Source organism: Hypoxylon trugodes, assembly GCF_022578975.1.
Source record: "Hypoxylon trugodes strain CBS 135444 unplaced genomic scaffold F4822scaffold_13, whole genome shotgun sequence".
Classification (NCBI taxonomy): domain Eukaryota; kingdom Fungi; phylum Ascomycota; class Sordariomycetes; order Xylariales; family Hypoxylaceae; genus Hypoxylon; species Hypoxylon trugodes.
This window is the reverse complement of record NW_026250028.1, coordinates 27,614-44,713: the sequence shown is the minus strand read 5'-3', so window position 1 is coordinate 44,713 and position 17,100 is coordinate 27,614. Positions and strand designations below refer to the sequence as shown.

Here is a 17,100-nt window from a genome sequence, read left to right as displayed (position 1 = left end):
GTACCCAAGACCCCATTTCCATTCGATTGTTATCCGGCTACTAGCTCCTAAAGCTGGCTGCCTTCCAGTACCTCGAAATTGAGGTTGAGGTTGATTCACAACCTTTACCAGGTAATTCAAATATACGGTAGAGACGGAACCGCAAATAGTAAACCAACTTTTACCCGCCAACATGGTTCCTTCTATTACTTCACAGGCCACACAAGCGGCCTTGCTCGACTGGGTAGGTGTACTTCCGTTATTCTCTTCCCACAATTCATATTCTCGTTCACGTTTGTGTCTTAAATTTTAGAATTACAACTAACATAATGTCTTTGGTCAGGCTGACTCGATGCTTGTACAACTACTACCCGATCGAGACCCAGACATTAAAGCAAAGAAACCAGAACATTTCTTCGACGGGACTGTGTTCTCCGCTCTTCTCGAGATTCTAGATACCGAGTATAATCCTTCCAGATTTCAACAGAGTCTTGCCGCTTCAAAAGCCGATGGTGATATATCGCAAGGTAGGAGACGAAATCTACATATCATCCATATGGGCTTGAAGGACTTCGCGAGACGCCACTGTTCAAAAATCGAGCCTTTGATCAACCAAGTCGATTTCCAGGCCCAAGCCAAAGAACCTACCAAGACGGGAACATTTGAGGTAACTATCCCTACTTCTTCGTCTTCGGAATCCCGGATAGCAACTAAGATATACCATCAGATACTGGTTCTCTTTGTGGCCGTCGCATGTTTCCGTGAAGATGATAATTCGAAATATATAACTTTAGTTACGAATTTGGAAACGAAATATCAGCAGGGTATCTTTCAAATCCTTAAGGAAGTTGATGCCAAGCTAGGACAGGTAGCGGAGGCCACCGACAGCGATCCTGATGGTGGCCATGCCCCCGCCGACCTCGATGACGAGCTCGCGCAAGAAGCAGCGCTGGTGCAACTACAATATGAAGCAGACGAAGCGAAGAGGCAAGCAGGCGGTTTAAAACTACGACTGGATCGTCTTCAAGATAATTACGATGAACTTCTAAGAAAACACGAGGAGCTTCAAGAAGAAAATGAGCACTTACATAAGCAGATCGAGTCGGAAGTTGGCAACTTCGATAAACATCGCCTCCAACGTCAACTAAAGGAAAACGAGTCGCTTATCGCAAACTTAGAGAACGAGCGGAACTACCTGGTTGATGAGAGGGAACGACTGGTAAAGGAAAAGGGCCGACTTGAGTTGGTGGCTCGGAAGGCTGAGGCCTTAACTGACGAGAACCAAGAACTTCGTTCTAAGAATGAAGATTTGTCTAAGAAGGCTAACATGGCAGACAACTTAAGGAAAAAGTTAGAATCACTAAAGGCAGTAGAGGCAGACTTTAAGACATTGCAGAACGAAAGGGTCGACGCATCTAAGCTTATGGAGCAGCTTGACGGCGCCACCATGAGGATAGAGACTTTAAAGCGGGAAACAGAAGCTTATGCTACCAAGATGCAGGGGTACGAAATCGACATCGCCAATTTTAACAACCAGAAGACCATGTATACGGCGGAAAATGCCGAACTACGATTACGTCTCGAAGACCTCCAAGCCCGCAGTCAAATAGATGAAGGAGTCGTCCGAGAGCTTCAGGAGAAAGTTATGATGCTCGATCCCTCTGCCACCCCGAGCACGCCCCTAGGTCCCCGCCCGACTACGCTCGAAGATGAACTAAGCGAATCTAACAACGCCATATCAATGAGAAACCTTGAGTTGCAGCGTCTCCAAGCGGAGAACGCTGTCCTCAAGAGTAGCATCGGTACAGAAACCGAAAAGGGTCAGCTTATTCAAGAGATGGAAGATCTACGTGCCTCCCGCCAAGTTGTTCAAGACAAATTCAACGACATGCTCGAAAAGTATACCGTTGGCCAACACCAACTCGATGCTCTTATCCAAAACATGGGTAAAGACGGGTTAGTTCAGGCTATTCAAGCTTGTTATGATGTAGCCCCGGGAACAAAGTGGCTGATGTCAAATTACTTTAGAGAGGAAGCGTATTCGAATTTACGGACTCAAGTTCTTGCCGAGCAGAACATAGCCAAACAACTCGAAAGACAACTCGCCGCCGCCAAAGAGCAACTTGCAGACAGAGACCGGGCGCTACTTGAAGCACGAGGCGATTGTAAGATGATTTTGAGGGAATATTTGATGGATCATGATGCTGACGATGTGGAACAAGTGAACGCCGTCGAGAAATCTAGCCTCGATGCCCTTGCTGAGTTGAAGAGAACCGATGGCATGCTTGCTGTTTCCCTCCGCGCGGAGCTCGAGACGGAGAGAAAGAAACATAAGGCATTGAAGGATGAATTCGAGACCCAAAAATCGCAGCTCCTAACGGCATTCATCGAAAAGGATCAACTTCGACGGGAGGCTGAAGCGGCTAACCGTGAGATGCAGAGAGCCGCAGACGGACTCACGGTAAACACAGATAGCGCAAGACAATCCGAGAAAATGGAGAAACTCAGAACGCGGTACAAGCAGTTACAGCAGGTGAGTCCTACTTTCTCTCTCGCGTCTATTCCTAGCGACGACACCGGCGTCATCAGGGTTGATGTCAAGCGTCAATCCCTCTGGGACGTCGTAAGTCCCTGGTTTGGGAAGAAAAAAGAACGGCCCGAGAGCAGTTTTCAACTCAGCCAAGAGGAAAAACGTAGTTCATTTGGCCTATCCGGTCGTCCAGTTTCAGCGCCGGTGACTCGCTACGGAGATTTCTCCTTTGTTGGGCAGAACATCAGATCAGATACCTCAGGCCAGGGCTCTATCATAGAAACTTCATCGCAACACTCTCGTGAGAGTAGGCGAACAAGCGCCAAGTGGCCTGGCCAGTGGGGCTAAATGCCGATGGCGACATCTGCATTCTTAATATTATATGACCACTTCGAGCGCATATATACTAATAATATGTGTCTCATTCATAGCAATACGAGCAGTCGGAGCTCAAAAACCGTGAGCTAGAACGGACACTAAAGGCTGTCCGTGCCGGATCAGAAGCTGGAGCTCAAAAGGTACGTGAAGGTTTTCTTTTGTTCTATGGTTTCGGTTCTACGTCTACGGACAGGTTAGAAGGGATATGTCTTCACAGGCCTAAAGTGTTGTTTCTAAATATAAGATTATTTCTCATTTCTATCTCCTGTTTCATTTCTTCATACTATGATCGTGTATATAATTACCATGTGAACGATGAAATGCTTTCTTTTCCACTGCTGGACAGCTCTCTGGATTCCTAACAAACCCCCGACAGGCACAAACCGACCAGATTATTAAAAACCTACAACGCGAGAACGCCATGATAACTACCGCTTGGTATGACCTCACGAGTCGATTACAGAGCAACCATGTCGTGCTTCAACGGCGGAATGATGTTCCCAAGAGCTGGTTGAACAAGCAAAGACAGATGGTGAATGGTGTGTACCCTTCCTGTCTACCTAAATCTATTGATACTCCATTTCCTTTGGAATTATTCAAACCTAAATGGTGATTCATGATATACCTACCGAATACTAATGTGTCCAATAGCAACGCCTCGGAAATAGGAGCTCTGAACGTGACATGAACTATCCTATACGGACCCACGGGAATTGGGGGCCGTTCCTCAATCCTTCCCTTCTTATTCTTGCTGGCAGGGCCAGATAATGTCTTTCAGCTTGGTTTTGGACACTACGGTTGCCCAACACTCCCCCCTTTATGTGCGAACGCCTTTTCGTTCCGAGTTCGCAATGGACCCCTACAACACACAACATAACCCACGCTTCTTTGGTGCATTTTCTTTATATAGGCGAGTACCTAGGTAGTCGCAGCATCGGTTGGCGGCCTTGATGATTGATTGATTGAATTGGGCATGCGACACATGTGTCTTTTTGTACGTACTTGCGTGGATTATACCCGCCTCATATAGGTAGCTGCGTGGTGGTCGCGTTTGAGAGAATTGAGTTTTGTAAACTCGTGTTTCCATGATGCAAGTGAAATTTACGCTAGATTCGAGTATGATAGTTCGCCAGAGGCAGAGTAACCAATTTCTCTACGCGATCATCTTAGCTAACACCGGTGGCCCTTTGAATTCTTGTATTCTGCAATATGCGGCTCAACATCCTTTCAGTCAGCGTCTCGCAAAATATCACCTTGGGATGATTGTCTACCTATAGATCAACATAGAAGCCTCACCTCAGTTATACCGCCGATCATTAACCAATCAAAGAATGCTCCGATAAACAATTACCTTCCATCGCGAGGCAACGTAAAAGATATGCCGCCCGGTTACCAAGGCTTCTGATCATGACGGGGGGGGGGGTTTACTGTTTCATTGTCTACCCAGAATGTTCTACCTTATCTCCTTAGAGCAACTACGAAGTAGTTGCCCCTTCAGGCATCTATCAGGCCGACCAACGTATTTAGGCCGCGTAGACTTTGACCTAGTTACGAAGAAAAGTGGTATTTTCACTACTCATTTAAGAAGGCATTGGAACCCAAGTCTCACCCACGTGGTGGTAGTAAGATATATATCTAATATCTGACGTAAATATGTCAAGTTGTAAAAATAACTTCGGTGTTTGTTCTCCTAACCATGATCAGTTACCGCACAGTAGAACCACACGGTAGATATATCTCACCCTACTAACCCCCCAACAAATCAGCTTTATAAGTCCCGCTTTCGCGGCCAAGATTACTGCAGGTAACGTACCTCGTGTCCCCTGTAAAGTAGTATAAAAGAATTAGATATATCAAACTTGAGTATTCCCTTCAACCTGGATTAGACGTCAATATCACAGCATATTACTTCATAATTCTGAATAACGCATTACACCTTACGGTAAAAGAAGAGAAATAGGAAAAATAGCCGATGTATAGTTAAGGGGGAAAAAAAGGAATAAAAATAAAGATGAAATATGTATATAAATAAAAAGATATACCTATGCACCCATGCAAGTTTCCCAGTCAAGTTTAGCGCTGATCTTTTCTACGCTTACCTCCGTGACCTATTAAAGTAGAGTTTAAGAAACAATTCCAGCCACATTTTAGCCACTTCTTAGGTAGAAACCCCGGAAGATGTTTAGAGTTTTATCACACACTGCCGGTGTCTGCCCAGCAAAACAAAAAAGAGCAGAAAAAGAACCCGGGGCACCCTTGCTTTCTCCTGCCTTCCAAGGTTCTTTTTAGCACCGCCTCATATGCGTGAGCACGGAGCACGGGTAACACACCTTATGTAACCTTGGGTACCTAGCAGCCTAGGTAGGCGGCAAGCAAGGCAGGCCAGGCAGGTCCGGCAGGGGAACAAGGGTAAGAAGCATTGATTTCAAAATGATTGCAAATCCCCGGAGCTCCCCCCATAGCTGAACAACAACTTCATCATTGTTTAAACATCTCCCTCATATTTTATCTCAGCCGCTTACGTTTATCTTTACTCAGCATAGAAACGCCACGCGACTTCTTCAATTGTCTAATATTCGATCCTAATATCGGAGCAATTAACCAGATGGCATTCCAACTATGACGCCGCTGATCGTCCGCGCTTGGTTGTTCCCATTGGGATAAATCTAGCCAGCAACGGTAGTAAATTATACCAACGACGGTATTAGCAACAGCGGCCATGTCTCGTATTCACCTTAGATCAAACTACCGTCGTCATAATCAGCATCAGCATCAGCATCAAACACAACAACAACAACAACAATGAACTCATCTAAAAACTCGAGTGAGACCAAGAGGGGTCATAACGCCTTTCATCTTCCACCATCCGATCCTGAATTGATCTCTAAGATACCAAGAATTCTACCACACGAGCGCGTTTTTCCTATCCAAATAGGAACTGAGCTCTTCAAACTATCCGGGGCCTCCCTATCTTCTGACGGTGAGCACGAAACAACCTCTCACTCTTGACTCCTGCTTAGGCATATGACGTCAGCCTCATGTTTCAACATCTCATCCATCTAGTAAAGAAAATATTCAAACGTGTCTTCCCATATTGTAGCATATAATTCCCAAGTGCCCTTTGCTAACATTGCCAACTAGCCCCATCATATTTCTCACAATACTTCCAATGCCAGATTAAGCAAGCTGAGGAATCTAAGGAAGATCTAACGACAGGTATACGGACCCTCTACATAGATAGGGATCCGATCACATTTAGAGACATATCTCTTCATTTGCAAGGCTACCATGTCTCCCCACGCGATGGGACGCACTTTGTGCGACTCTTCGCCGATGCTCAATTTTATACATTACCCAAGTTAATGTCACAGCTTTACGAGGAATCCATTTTCATCTCTATCGGTCATCGCGAATTCCAAATCCCTCGTGATATTTTTACTGGGCCTGGAAACTCGCCCAACTTCTTTTCCTTGGGATTTGGTGTTTTCTTTTCATCGCGCGACGAAATATTTCCTGGGCTCGATCGGGAAAATCTAATCCGGCCGCCTTCTATTATGCCACCCTCCGTTCCAAATCGATCCGCCGATACTTTCTACGAAATATTACACCTTCTACGCGGGTATCCAGTACGTATTCGTGATGAGGAGCACCGAGCTTCCTTACTCCGCGATTGCCGATACTTCAACTTCAAGGGTTTAGAGCAGAAGTTGATCCCGCATCATATTAACTATAACTTAGCTCGAAGGCGATGGGAGATTACTCTTAGGCTCGAGGACATTTTGAAATCAGGCATCTCTATTGCTACTGACGTTATGACGCCTGGCGGTAGCGTGGAGCCCGTCTCGGGATGGGTGAATTATATGCGTCCATACGAAGATGACAAGCAACACGAACTTATCCTCGAGATCGGCGGTGAAAACACAAAGTTGCATCTCAATATTATGCGGGCAGAGTTCTTCGGCCAGGTCAAGATCCGCGTAGCGAGGCTATTTGAAGTAATCGCTACTAAACTTAACCTACCGCCAACGACTCAGCCTTTAGGACTCCTGATGGCGTCGGGCGGGGCTAGCAGCCAACCGGCAACTCCGGGGAATACTCCATTAAGTGAAGACCTAGTCCGGGTAGTAATTGAACCTGAAACACATATTCTCCTAGACGGAAAGACATACAACAATTTTACCGAAGTTGACGAAGTCGCGGTGGCCATGTCAGCCTCATCATCGATGGGCCACGGTGGGGATCAAGACTCGCCGCTATCTAGTATAGGAGGATATCTCGGACCATCCAGGAAGAGGAGGCGTATAGATCTATCGAACCATATATCAGACGAATGGATAGTTCGTACGGGGCAATGGAGGCTCCGAATCCAGGGATCAAGGAATGGTAAGAGCGCTATCGAATGTGTGCTTGTGGCTGTCAAGCTCGAGGCGTTTAGTACCGAGCAGGCCAGAAATGCCCAGCGGGGGTTCTTAAGGGGTTGACACATGTAGCCTGGTAACCCATGAAAGGAAGATGTGCACCGCGCGATGGAAGATGGTAATTTTAGGGGGTATCTATCAATCCACATAGGTATGGGATGTGGGTGTGGATGTGTACTATCTACCTACCCGATTTGAATTTGTTGTTATTTATGTTTATATAAGCGTATGATTTCAATAAAAAATGCATTATCTGTTCCAGCTGGGGATGGTCTGATGAAGCGCTGTATCGTTTGAGATGTTCGTTGGGGCTAATTTGCGGTAAGTACTCAACAACGCACAATTGAGAATAATCTTCTAATTACCTCGCAAGCTGTATACACCACCAACCCTACGAACTTACTAGCTATTTTCATTTAATAAGTTAAGTCGCGGGTCTATCCATTTGAGCTCCCCCCAGCTAAATACATAGATAATGTAGGAGACGGGCTTTCAACAGTCAATTATTGGCGAGATTTCGGTAATGATGTTAGTGATATCCAACCGATTAGAATAAAGATAGCATTGATGATTAAAGACAACAGGAAAACATCGCAATTAATTACTTATTATAAGAAATAATTATATTGTTTGGTTCTCTCACTGCGATACAGATCCAAATCCTACAGCTCCTACCAAACCATTACAATGTAACATTCACAATAGAAAAGTCATTCTGTTTTCCAAAATAAGACGCGGATAATGGCGGCTAATAGCGGGTAAGCCAGTTCAAGATTAGTCCCAGAAATCCTCAGGAGGTCCTCAGCCACCGCCAAACAAATACCTAGGTAGATACCTCATTACTTTTGAATATCAACTTTTTCTCTTGTTGAATACTCAGTTAACACGGGTAAAATCATCACCCCGACCTACGGCATCTAACTAATGCGAGCCTTGTATAGTGAGTCGCAGGCGAACAGTTTCAGAAACGGAGGTCTGGAGGGACACTCACAAGGATGGACCGCGACGAGGAGGTCCTGCAGTCTGCAAATGGCCAGGACGAAGTGAAGAAAATTGGCCTTCGCGACCGTATCGCTCATTTCACCTGGGCGAATTTCACCTGTACACAATCAACTGGTGGCATAGCTATCCTACTCTCATTAACGCCGCACCAATTTCACGGCTTACAGACAGCCGGAGTCGTTGTCTTCGTTCTTAATCTAGTGATTTTCTCACTCTTCTGTGTTATGATGCTTCTTCGCTTCACGCTACATCCGTACACGTTCAAGCGCTCGTTTACGAAGACACCGGAACTCTTTTTCTTCGGCTCATTCTGGCTTTCCAACGCCACCTTCATAATATGTATGCAACGCTTTGGCGTTCCGCATGCCGGGGACTGGATCATAGTCGCCATTCGCGTCCTCTTTTGGATATACGCGGCCGTCACCCTACTGTACACCACGATAAATTGGATTGTCGTAGCCGCGAAATCGCCGATAGACCCTCTCCGCATCGCCCCTGGCGTCTTCCTCATGATCTTCAACGCCATGCTGACTGGCACCATTGCTAGCGTCATTGCGGGATCCCAACCACCTGCCCAACGACTTCCTATTCTTGTCGCAGGAATCGCGTATCAAGGCCTAGGCTGGATCGTGAGTTTGATGTTACTACCTTGGTTCCTCGGCACTATCCTCCGCAACGGCTTGGGATACCCTGACCATCGCCCCGGGTTGTTCATGCCTGTAGGTTCGGCAGGATATACCGTCATTTCGCTCATCGGATGCGCGAGGTATATCCCGCGTGGTTATGGTTTTTTTGCGCGGTTCCCGATCGCGGCGGATGTGCTGCAAATTCTTGCAGTGTGGGTTAGTATTTTCTTGTGGTTATTTGCATTCTGGCTGTTTGCTTTGGCGTTCGTGGCAAATGCGCCCGTTATCCTGCCTTCATGGAAGCGGGGAAGGGTACCGCGGCCGCGTATGAGGTTCACGTTGTTGTGGTGGGGTATGGTGTTTCCGAATGTTGGGCTCACGATTGCGACGATTATGATTGGCGAGGAGTTGCAGTCGGATGCGATTTCGTGGGTTGCGACAGCTATGACGATATTGGTGGTTGGGGCTTGGTTGATGGATTTGAGTCTACATGCCAGCGCGTTGATTACTGGAAGGATTATGTGGCCGGGTAAAGATGAGGATGGGTTGAAATAGTAATGTATGTGGGCATATGGTACATCTGTATCAGGATGCTCTTAAGTGGCTGCGAAGTTCGGTTGGCCTTCGTCACATTTAGAGCAGGTGTATATATGATGTTGTAGTTAACGGTCCGGAGGGCTAGCTTCAAGCTTGACCATGCGAGGACCGATAAAAGGCGTATGAAAATGATGATATCCTAAGGCCCCGCCTACCTACCTAGGTAGTTATATTGTGTATGACTAAATTGAATATAACCAAGGCTACTGCTATTTCGTGGATCAAGCTGGTTTTGCCAAGAGTAAAAGCTATTGGTTTTTGACGGCCTATTTTTGTTAGAAATAAACATAAAAACATGAAAACATTTGATTGCAATAGCATACACCATAAGCTTAGCTCGTAAGGAGCCCAGTGCAGTAGAAAATCGACGTAACGCAAAGTAGGTAGGTAAAGAAGCGACACTCATAAGGACATCAAAACCACATGATATGACCTAGACAGCCTCGAGCGCCCGCTATCTGCTGTCCCCCCTTCCTAGGCGAGTCGATTAAGTATACCTAGGTATATTTTGCTTGCCACTAACCCTCGACATATTTAAGTACCAAGATGGCGGTCGTCGTAAGCCCGTCCTGTTGCTCCAAGGGACACCGATTATAAGGGGCTTTTAGTGTATGTACACGAAGGCCTCCGTGGAGTCATGGTGGTTCTAGCGTTAAGTTTCAAGCGTTTAGACTTAAGTGAGCCTATTTTCCAGGCGGTTGAGAATATAGTACCTATGAATCCTTGGACGCCGTGGGTATTGTCCAGATTCATAATAAGGGAAATCAAGTAATTCATCTGTGTTCGACTAGCTAAGGCTACTTGTATAGCCGATGGCGTCGTTCCGACGTACACGCGAGTGTAGGGCAGCTTACTCTAAGCACATTGCCAATACGAAATCCATGAAATGGGCATCGAGTTGGATTTGGATTCTCTGGTGCGCCCTAACGAGCCCACTAGCATACCTAGGCAACCACAGTTGGTTTCCGAAGCTAAGTTGAAATCAAGGTGAGGAACCACTGAATGATAAGGAGCGCGATGGAGGGAAAAGCAAAACAAAGCTAAAGTACCGAGTAGAGAGTAGATAACCCATGGGATGTGAACTCGGTGAAGATGCGAAAATGGATACGAAGCTCGACGTAAGTATGGGTACCTTAGGTAGGCAAACATGAAACGCGTGGTACCCATTGCGTGGCGTTCAGGTTAGAGATGGATTGTTAGACCAACATATTCATCTCCTCCCTTTGATGTGGTGGTTACTGGCACATTATTATTTTGCCCAGGATTAACCCAGACGGCCAGCTCGAGTGCTGCTTCTTAATGTACTTTAATCTAAGCTCTAGCAGCAATTTTATGGAAGGTTAGATTCCGAATGGGCGGTTCTATCGAAATTATAGGTATCGTTCAACGGATTCCCGCCCGAATGTAGGGCGGTGTCCTAATAGCCATATAAATACGAAAGGTCGTTAGGTTATAGGACCTACTAAGGAAATCGGGTTAAAAGTATGCACTATAGTAAGACATCCATTGGCGATGTAGATGGTGGATCGTCTGCAGTGTATAGGTGGTGCTAAAGACGGTGCAGAGAAAGTTGTAGATGGTAGCTATGAGGAAAGCCGTACGCTGGCGCGTAGGTGATATTTATCAGTACTCTTTATTAGGGGTCTTCAATTCAGCCACAGAGACAATTCACCAATGAATGACGGATAAGAGTCGTCGATTAGGGTGTCCCTCCATTCAGCAGTGGGGAAAAGAGAAGCATTAGACATCGGTCTGCGAGCGTCTAACCAACGAGATAAGGAGAAAGACTTTGACTCTTAAATACCTACGTAGTTTAGATATGACCGCTTAAGTGCAGATTATTAAAACGATCCCATGTAGCAACACCAATTGAAACTCAACTGGAAGGGATTTCATCATGACTGTAGTTGTCCTGCGCTGCAAGCCGCCTAAAGTGAAGTTTTGGTTATCACCACTAGAGGCCTAAGTTTAGGAGGGTCAGCTTTCTTATTCACTCTACGCATGTCTTGAGGATCTATTTTATATAATTGAGCTCAAGACATCAAACAAAATGGAAAAGGAACGATGGCGTTGCGCGAGATAGGTCGTATTGTTATCGAAGGAAAATATATGCTGGTAAGGAACATGGAGTTGTTCGTGCTCCCTGCTGCCAATTATCCCGACGGAGTTCATAAGCAAGAAAAATTGTCTCCCTTCCTACCTAGGTATATTTGGAGGGAAAATAGGTTGCGAATCTTGGGTTTTGGTGCTACTCTAGGTATTACGGCAAAGTCCGTACGTCGTCAGAATCTAAGGGTGTTGTCAACTTGATTTGAGGTTACCTAGGTAGGTATCGAGTTAATAGGTTGATCGATGCCCAAACCACAAGACAAGAGGTCGCACAAAGCTATACGGGCTAGAAACCGTTCATCTTATCCCATGTTGTGTTTGAAACAAGTCGCTAAAGAGAATTGATATCGGTGTCCACAAGGTCCCTCAATCTTGAAGCTATCTGCAGACGAATTGATGTCGTATAGCAAGGGCTTGGTTATTGGCTGTGCGATTACACGCATACCCATACCACACGGCCGGGTAGGTGTGGAGTTACCCGACACAAATTGCAAGGGTCCTTTCCCAATCAGTTTCCTGAACAAGTGGTGTTTGATTCATGAATTCCTCCCATCCCTCCCCCTTCTCGCCTCGGAGCAACCCGCGGGTTGAAGTGAGCAAGGTCTATAGGATGTGTGTGTGAAGGTTAATGGGTAATTGCATGGGTTCTCGAATCCCAAGAATCTTGCAACTCCGGAGGATTTCGGAGACTTGACCATTGTCCCGGTACTGCATTTACTTATTGTTTGGCCTAGAAAGTAGCGGGAAGATCTAGATTGTGCGGGTTGTCCCAAACCGAATAAGGTATCTCATCTCTAGGTAATATACCAAACCGAGAGGAATTTTGAATGGTTCCTTCGCTAAAGTACCTAATTTAAAACTCGCGAAACTGATATAGCTATCCATATGGCTGGTGCGTTATTATAATCATAGTTATGAATTGGGATGCACTTGTTATTTTGGCATCTAGCCTGGGTGATCTGCTAGTACTCGGCAATTGGGTTAACTATGTTGGCGAACTAATGTAATTGTGAAGTTCGGCTCACCTCCACTTACCATCACGGGTAGCAAGGAAGGATTCCGAAGTAACGGTTTTGTGTACATGGGTTGAAAGGCTTGGCTTAGCAACATGGCTCCCGGTTAGCCCAGTTGATGCCAATTAACGCGATACGCTCTTTGAAAATGTCAAGTGAGTTGAGACAGCTAGTTGTAGGTAGTTAGTATATGCTACCTGTGGTAGGGCATCTTGAAGTCTTGTCCCAAGTATTCTGAGAATTGTCTTTCCGTACGTACCGTAGGGTGTCTCCGGTTTCATCGACGAATCACTCAATGCCCGTGGGCCAATCCAATGCTGTTTGACAATTGGGAAGATCTTGTATTCCCCCACACGTCCCGTGGCTTTGGGAGTCATGAAGCTTGTTTGAACTTTGGAACCGAATATTTCAACCGTCGAATGACTTTTCCATGCCATCATCGTGCGAGTAGTGTCGATACCTAGGTAGACTTTATGCAAAACGCCATTTCTACTCGATCTAGACACTTAATGCATGGCAGTACTACAAATACGGTTTGCTGTTGTGCTCCCAGAGATTTCCGGCTATCTGTTCGAATGGAAGGGATACACACGGCATAGCTAGATGTCTAGAATACTGACCTACCTAGGTACCTGTCATCGGTTGTGGTTTGTCCTACTTAGGTAGCGTCCATCTAGGCAATCCCACTTTACAAACATGATGATGCTCATCTACTTACGAGTCTAGAATCGTATTCCAAGGTATTGCCGATAATTCTGGTATAGTATTCTTTTTGACATATTGGCACTGAAGCAAAAAGACCCGCCAAGTTCGCCTCGTTCTTGCTCGCCTCACGAGCTAAATTCACCGTCCATGTCTCGGGTAGGTCCCGCGGCTTTAGGGCATATCGTTAGTGTAAATCTACTAGGGCGACATCTATATTTTGTTCGCTTCGTAGACGTAGGTACATTTTTGCTAGGTGTCTACAGCAACTATGCGATTATGATTTGAGGGTGGGAGAAATGCGACATGAGATATCATGTCTTTAGCACCACCAGGTCTTTGGTGTTGGTCCTGAAGTAATAGCCAACGTATGTATGCCAATTTAAACGTGACGACTCTGCTATGTAATCGTGCTCGTGGGGGTTGTTGGTCTGTAACTTAGCAGGGGCCCAATAGTTGGCCTTGGTAGCGTACCTAAGAGCATGTCTCTCGTCGCATCCCGAGTGGGACAATCCTCACGGTCCAATTCGTCACTGTCGCAACGAGCAAGATTAAGGGCTTCACGAGTCGACATTAATTGACAGATATGGCAATTACTTCGTTGGTGCGAATCGACTCTCTCTCATAAATTCTTTGAATCCTCGCATCTCGAATTCGGATAGAAATTCTTCTTCTTACCCATGTCTTCTCAATTAGATATTAAGAAACACCGAGGGGAGTTGACGATAGTCCCTATTACATATTAGCGCATCAGACTAGGTGTAATAGGTGCAGTGGAATGGAATATGAGGCGTGACCCTGCGGCAAGGAGGGAGGGGTCTTGACTTTTGTAGGCGGTCACCAAGGTCAGTCCGTCACCCTCTCCATTTCTGGACTGGATTCATGTACCTCAAGACGGTTTGGTGATAGCACATAGCTTAAAGTCATCTCCATCTACATACTATGTAATATTTATCATGGCCATTAAGCGAACTAAGCGCTTGTTTTCGAGGCCCGAGCGTTTGCGGTGAGCCTCGTTTGAATTTTGACAGCTTTCTATCATTGATCAACGAGTGATCTTCACTATCCACTACTGGATCAGTTAGGTCGGGAGTCGTTCAACACGTGGTAGGGTTTTCCCCACGGGTACCTTGGCCTAGGTAGGTTATTTACCTACGGCTGCTTTGCCGTCCTTGAACCGAGTTAGGTTCCTGGACGGGTTAGGATGATATTTTAGACTCGCAGGATGATGAACCAACGTATGCGATTCTCACAATACTACACCTACGTAGATATTCTACCTAATTTGGCGTCATGTATGATGTGGTATGTGGCTGTTTAGGTCCCGATTATGTGCTAGTTAGTTGTCAGTAAATGTTGGAAGGTATCTTTTCATTGGGTCAGACAAAGTTGGAGAACAAGACCTATATGGGACGAGACGATGCGCGATGAGTTCATTAGGTAAGTTGATCTTAAGTTGAGCCGAGTTAACTGTTATGAGAAATTTCGCGATAGCGACTCTATTCCAACAAAAGTAACCCATAGCAAGGAAGGAGTTGCATATCTGACACTGGATAAATCGATCTGATTGGTATCGTATATATACTGTAGCTTCGAGGGTGTTGCGAGGAGTGATTGATGAGGATCAGCCCTGCAGAAAAAGGTGTCAGTGACCAGATTGTTAGACTCCTTGGTATCGTGGCCGATGGTACACAGCTGAAGCGATTCAATACTACCTATCTATTCCTTTTCCCCTCATACCTCTCCACCACCACCCCTTCGATTTTACTCTCACACGTTTTGAGCCATGTTATTTCTCTAAAAAGGGTCGGTTCAGTTTGGATTTGGATTTCTAGTGCTCACGAGATGTGAGACTAACTGCGATGATGGTGTGTAGGCCACATTGGGCAAGTAAATGGGGGTGGCCTACGAGCTGAATCCTCACAGCGTTTCCATACGGTATGGCACCTATGCAGTCATCATTCATCACACAGTCAGGTCTAAAGATGGCGCGGAGTGGTGGCGTACTACCTACATAGTAGACAGAGGTGTCTATTGTTTGTGAGTTCGCCTCTGACATACATGGAATAGATTAGCTTTACCCGTAAAGATCACTAGAATAAATGACTGGTAGGTATTCCGTCCGGGCCAAGTTTCCTCCCCCTGGTGATCTTTGATAGTACTGTAGGTAAGGCACCGCAAGCTTAACCTGTTCCTGTCGTAACCACTATGTAATAATTAATTGTGGCATCATGCTTGACAGACTAGCTTAGAATAGCGAATAGCGCATAATTCACTCATACAGCTTTTTTCATTCCTCCCTCACGGCCACTACATATATATTTTTATCGTGTTGACAACTTCAAATGAGACAAATAGGTTGTTATACGTTTGTATTCTATCCAGTGGCCCAGATCTCGGCCCTTTGAGAACTACACACGTAAAGCGATCCTTACTAGGTGAAATTCATCACCCCATCCGATCATCTCACCTAAGAAGATTTGAAGGCATTCTGTCGCACATACATTGAAGAAGCCTGTATTGTTAACTTGCATGAAACGACCAAGAAGTCTGTGTACCGAAGCGACGGGAAATGATGTCAAACCACCACAATTGGGTTAGTTATCTTCGAGACTAGCATCAACTATATTTTAAATATAATAGGAGGGTCTAATTTATCATAGCTCGTTTTTGGCGTTTCTATTTTATTTTTCTTCTTCTCCTTTTCTCTTTTTCTCTTATGGCCCCTCCAACGTCATAGTGGAAGAAAAAATATTGGAGGGCCAAAACTAACATTACTTTTGGAAGAGCCGGGTTTACTTAGCGCATTATGGGATTGAAAAAGAAATGCGAAAGATCGGATGGATTGGCCAATACAATGATAGAAAAAATAGTGACATCCGTAATCCTATATGACTTACAGCTCTTGATGGATGCAGGTAAACTCAGTACCGAGAGCCTTCTCTATATTGTCGCTAAAAATAATCGGTTAGAGATGCGGGTTTGCTAAGATGGCAGGAAATCTTTAACTATCGCGCATATAGTAGCTACCTACATGTACCTAGGTAGGCAGTAAAATGACCTCGACTCGAGATTGTTTGGCGCATCCGTATGAGTTAAGGTTGTCTGCAGCAGACTCGAGTACCTAATAAAACTATATCCGTGCGTACACATGTACCCATTTACACCTAGGTATTCAGTGATGTGCCTGTAGGTTTTATTATTGTAGGGGGAACGTAGAAGGGACCAGGGTCTGACAGACCAGCCACATCAAAATTACAGTTGACCCGTGCGTAACAATTGAACGAATGGGACTACCTCGTGGGTATTAACCCCTGTAACTTCTTCCCTGCTTAAGGCCTAGGCCGGCAGCCGGGGTCAGTGCACTCGCCTTCACCTTTGCAGGCATTTACAAGCATTTACAGGCATGCAGGCATTAGTCGCAGTCATAAATGTCCAGAGCGACGGGGCCCTACCTAGGTACCTACTAGGTAGTTGTGCATGGGGGGGTGGGGTGTGTTGCAGCCACCCAGTTATGTTCCCAATGTCCCTACCTAAAGCACCAAGTCAACCAAATCAGCCAAGCAGGAACGTTCCCAAATACCCAAATTGATACTTCTGCCATCCAGGCCCCGGTAAACTCTCCTTCTCACCACTCAACTGCTGCCATCGCCGTTGTCCAACCGGACTACACCCCTCAAATTGACTTTCGTCGCATTTAACGGTTCGAAAAGGGGAACGGTTCCTGGGACGTCGCAAAGAGAAGG

At 45.7% G+C, this 17,100-nt stretch overlaps 3 protein-coding genes across 3 annotated transcripts; all 3 read left to right on the top strand.

Annotated features, from left to right (window-relative positions):
- Positions 1 to 172: 172 nt before the first annotated feature.
- Positions 173 to 4,155, top strand: F4822DRAFT_440809 (uncharacterized protein; the record flags this gene model as incomplete). Its single annotated transcript, XM_051462797.1, has 5 exons — positions 173 to 223; positions 323 to 2,701; positions 2,941 to 3,027; positions 3,264 to 3,426; positions 3,539 to 4,155. 5 exons carry the CDS (start codon positions 173 to 175, stop codon positions 3,553 to 3,555), a joined length of 2,697 nt encoding a protein of 898 aa, XP_051308511.1. The 3' UTR covers positions 3,556 to 4,155.
- Positions 4,156 to 5,093: 938 nt separating this feature from the next.
- F4822DRAFT_422426 (uncharacterized protein) lies at positions 5,094 to 7,986 on the top strand. Its single transcript, XM_051459890.1, has 3 exons — positions 5,094 to 5,867; positions 6,029 to 7,626; positions 7,679 to 7,986. Exons 1-2 carry the CDS (start codon positions 5,690 to 5,692, stop codon positions 7,366 to 7,368), a joined length of 1,518 nt encoding a protein of 505 aa, XP_051308510.1. The 5' UTR covers positions 5,094 to 5,689; the 3' UTR covers positions 7,369 to 7,626; positions 7,679 to 7,986.
- Positions 7,987 to 8,039: 53 nt separating this feature from the next.
- F4822DRAFT_95332 (voltage-dependent anion channel) lies at positions 8,040 to 9,585 on the top strand. Its single transcript, XM_051464210.1, has 2 exons — positions 8,040 to 8,063; positions 8,247 to 9,585. The coding sequence occupies exon 2, from the start codon at positions 8,301 to 8,303 to the stop codon at positions 9,486 to 9,488; it is 1,188 nt and encodes a 395-aa protein (XP_051308509.1). The 5' UTR covers positions 8,040 to 8,063; positions 8,247 to 8,300; the 3' UTR covers positions 9,489 to 9,585.
- Positions 9,586 to 17,100: the final 7,515 nt, after the last annotated feature.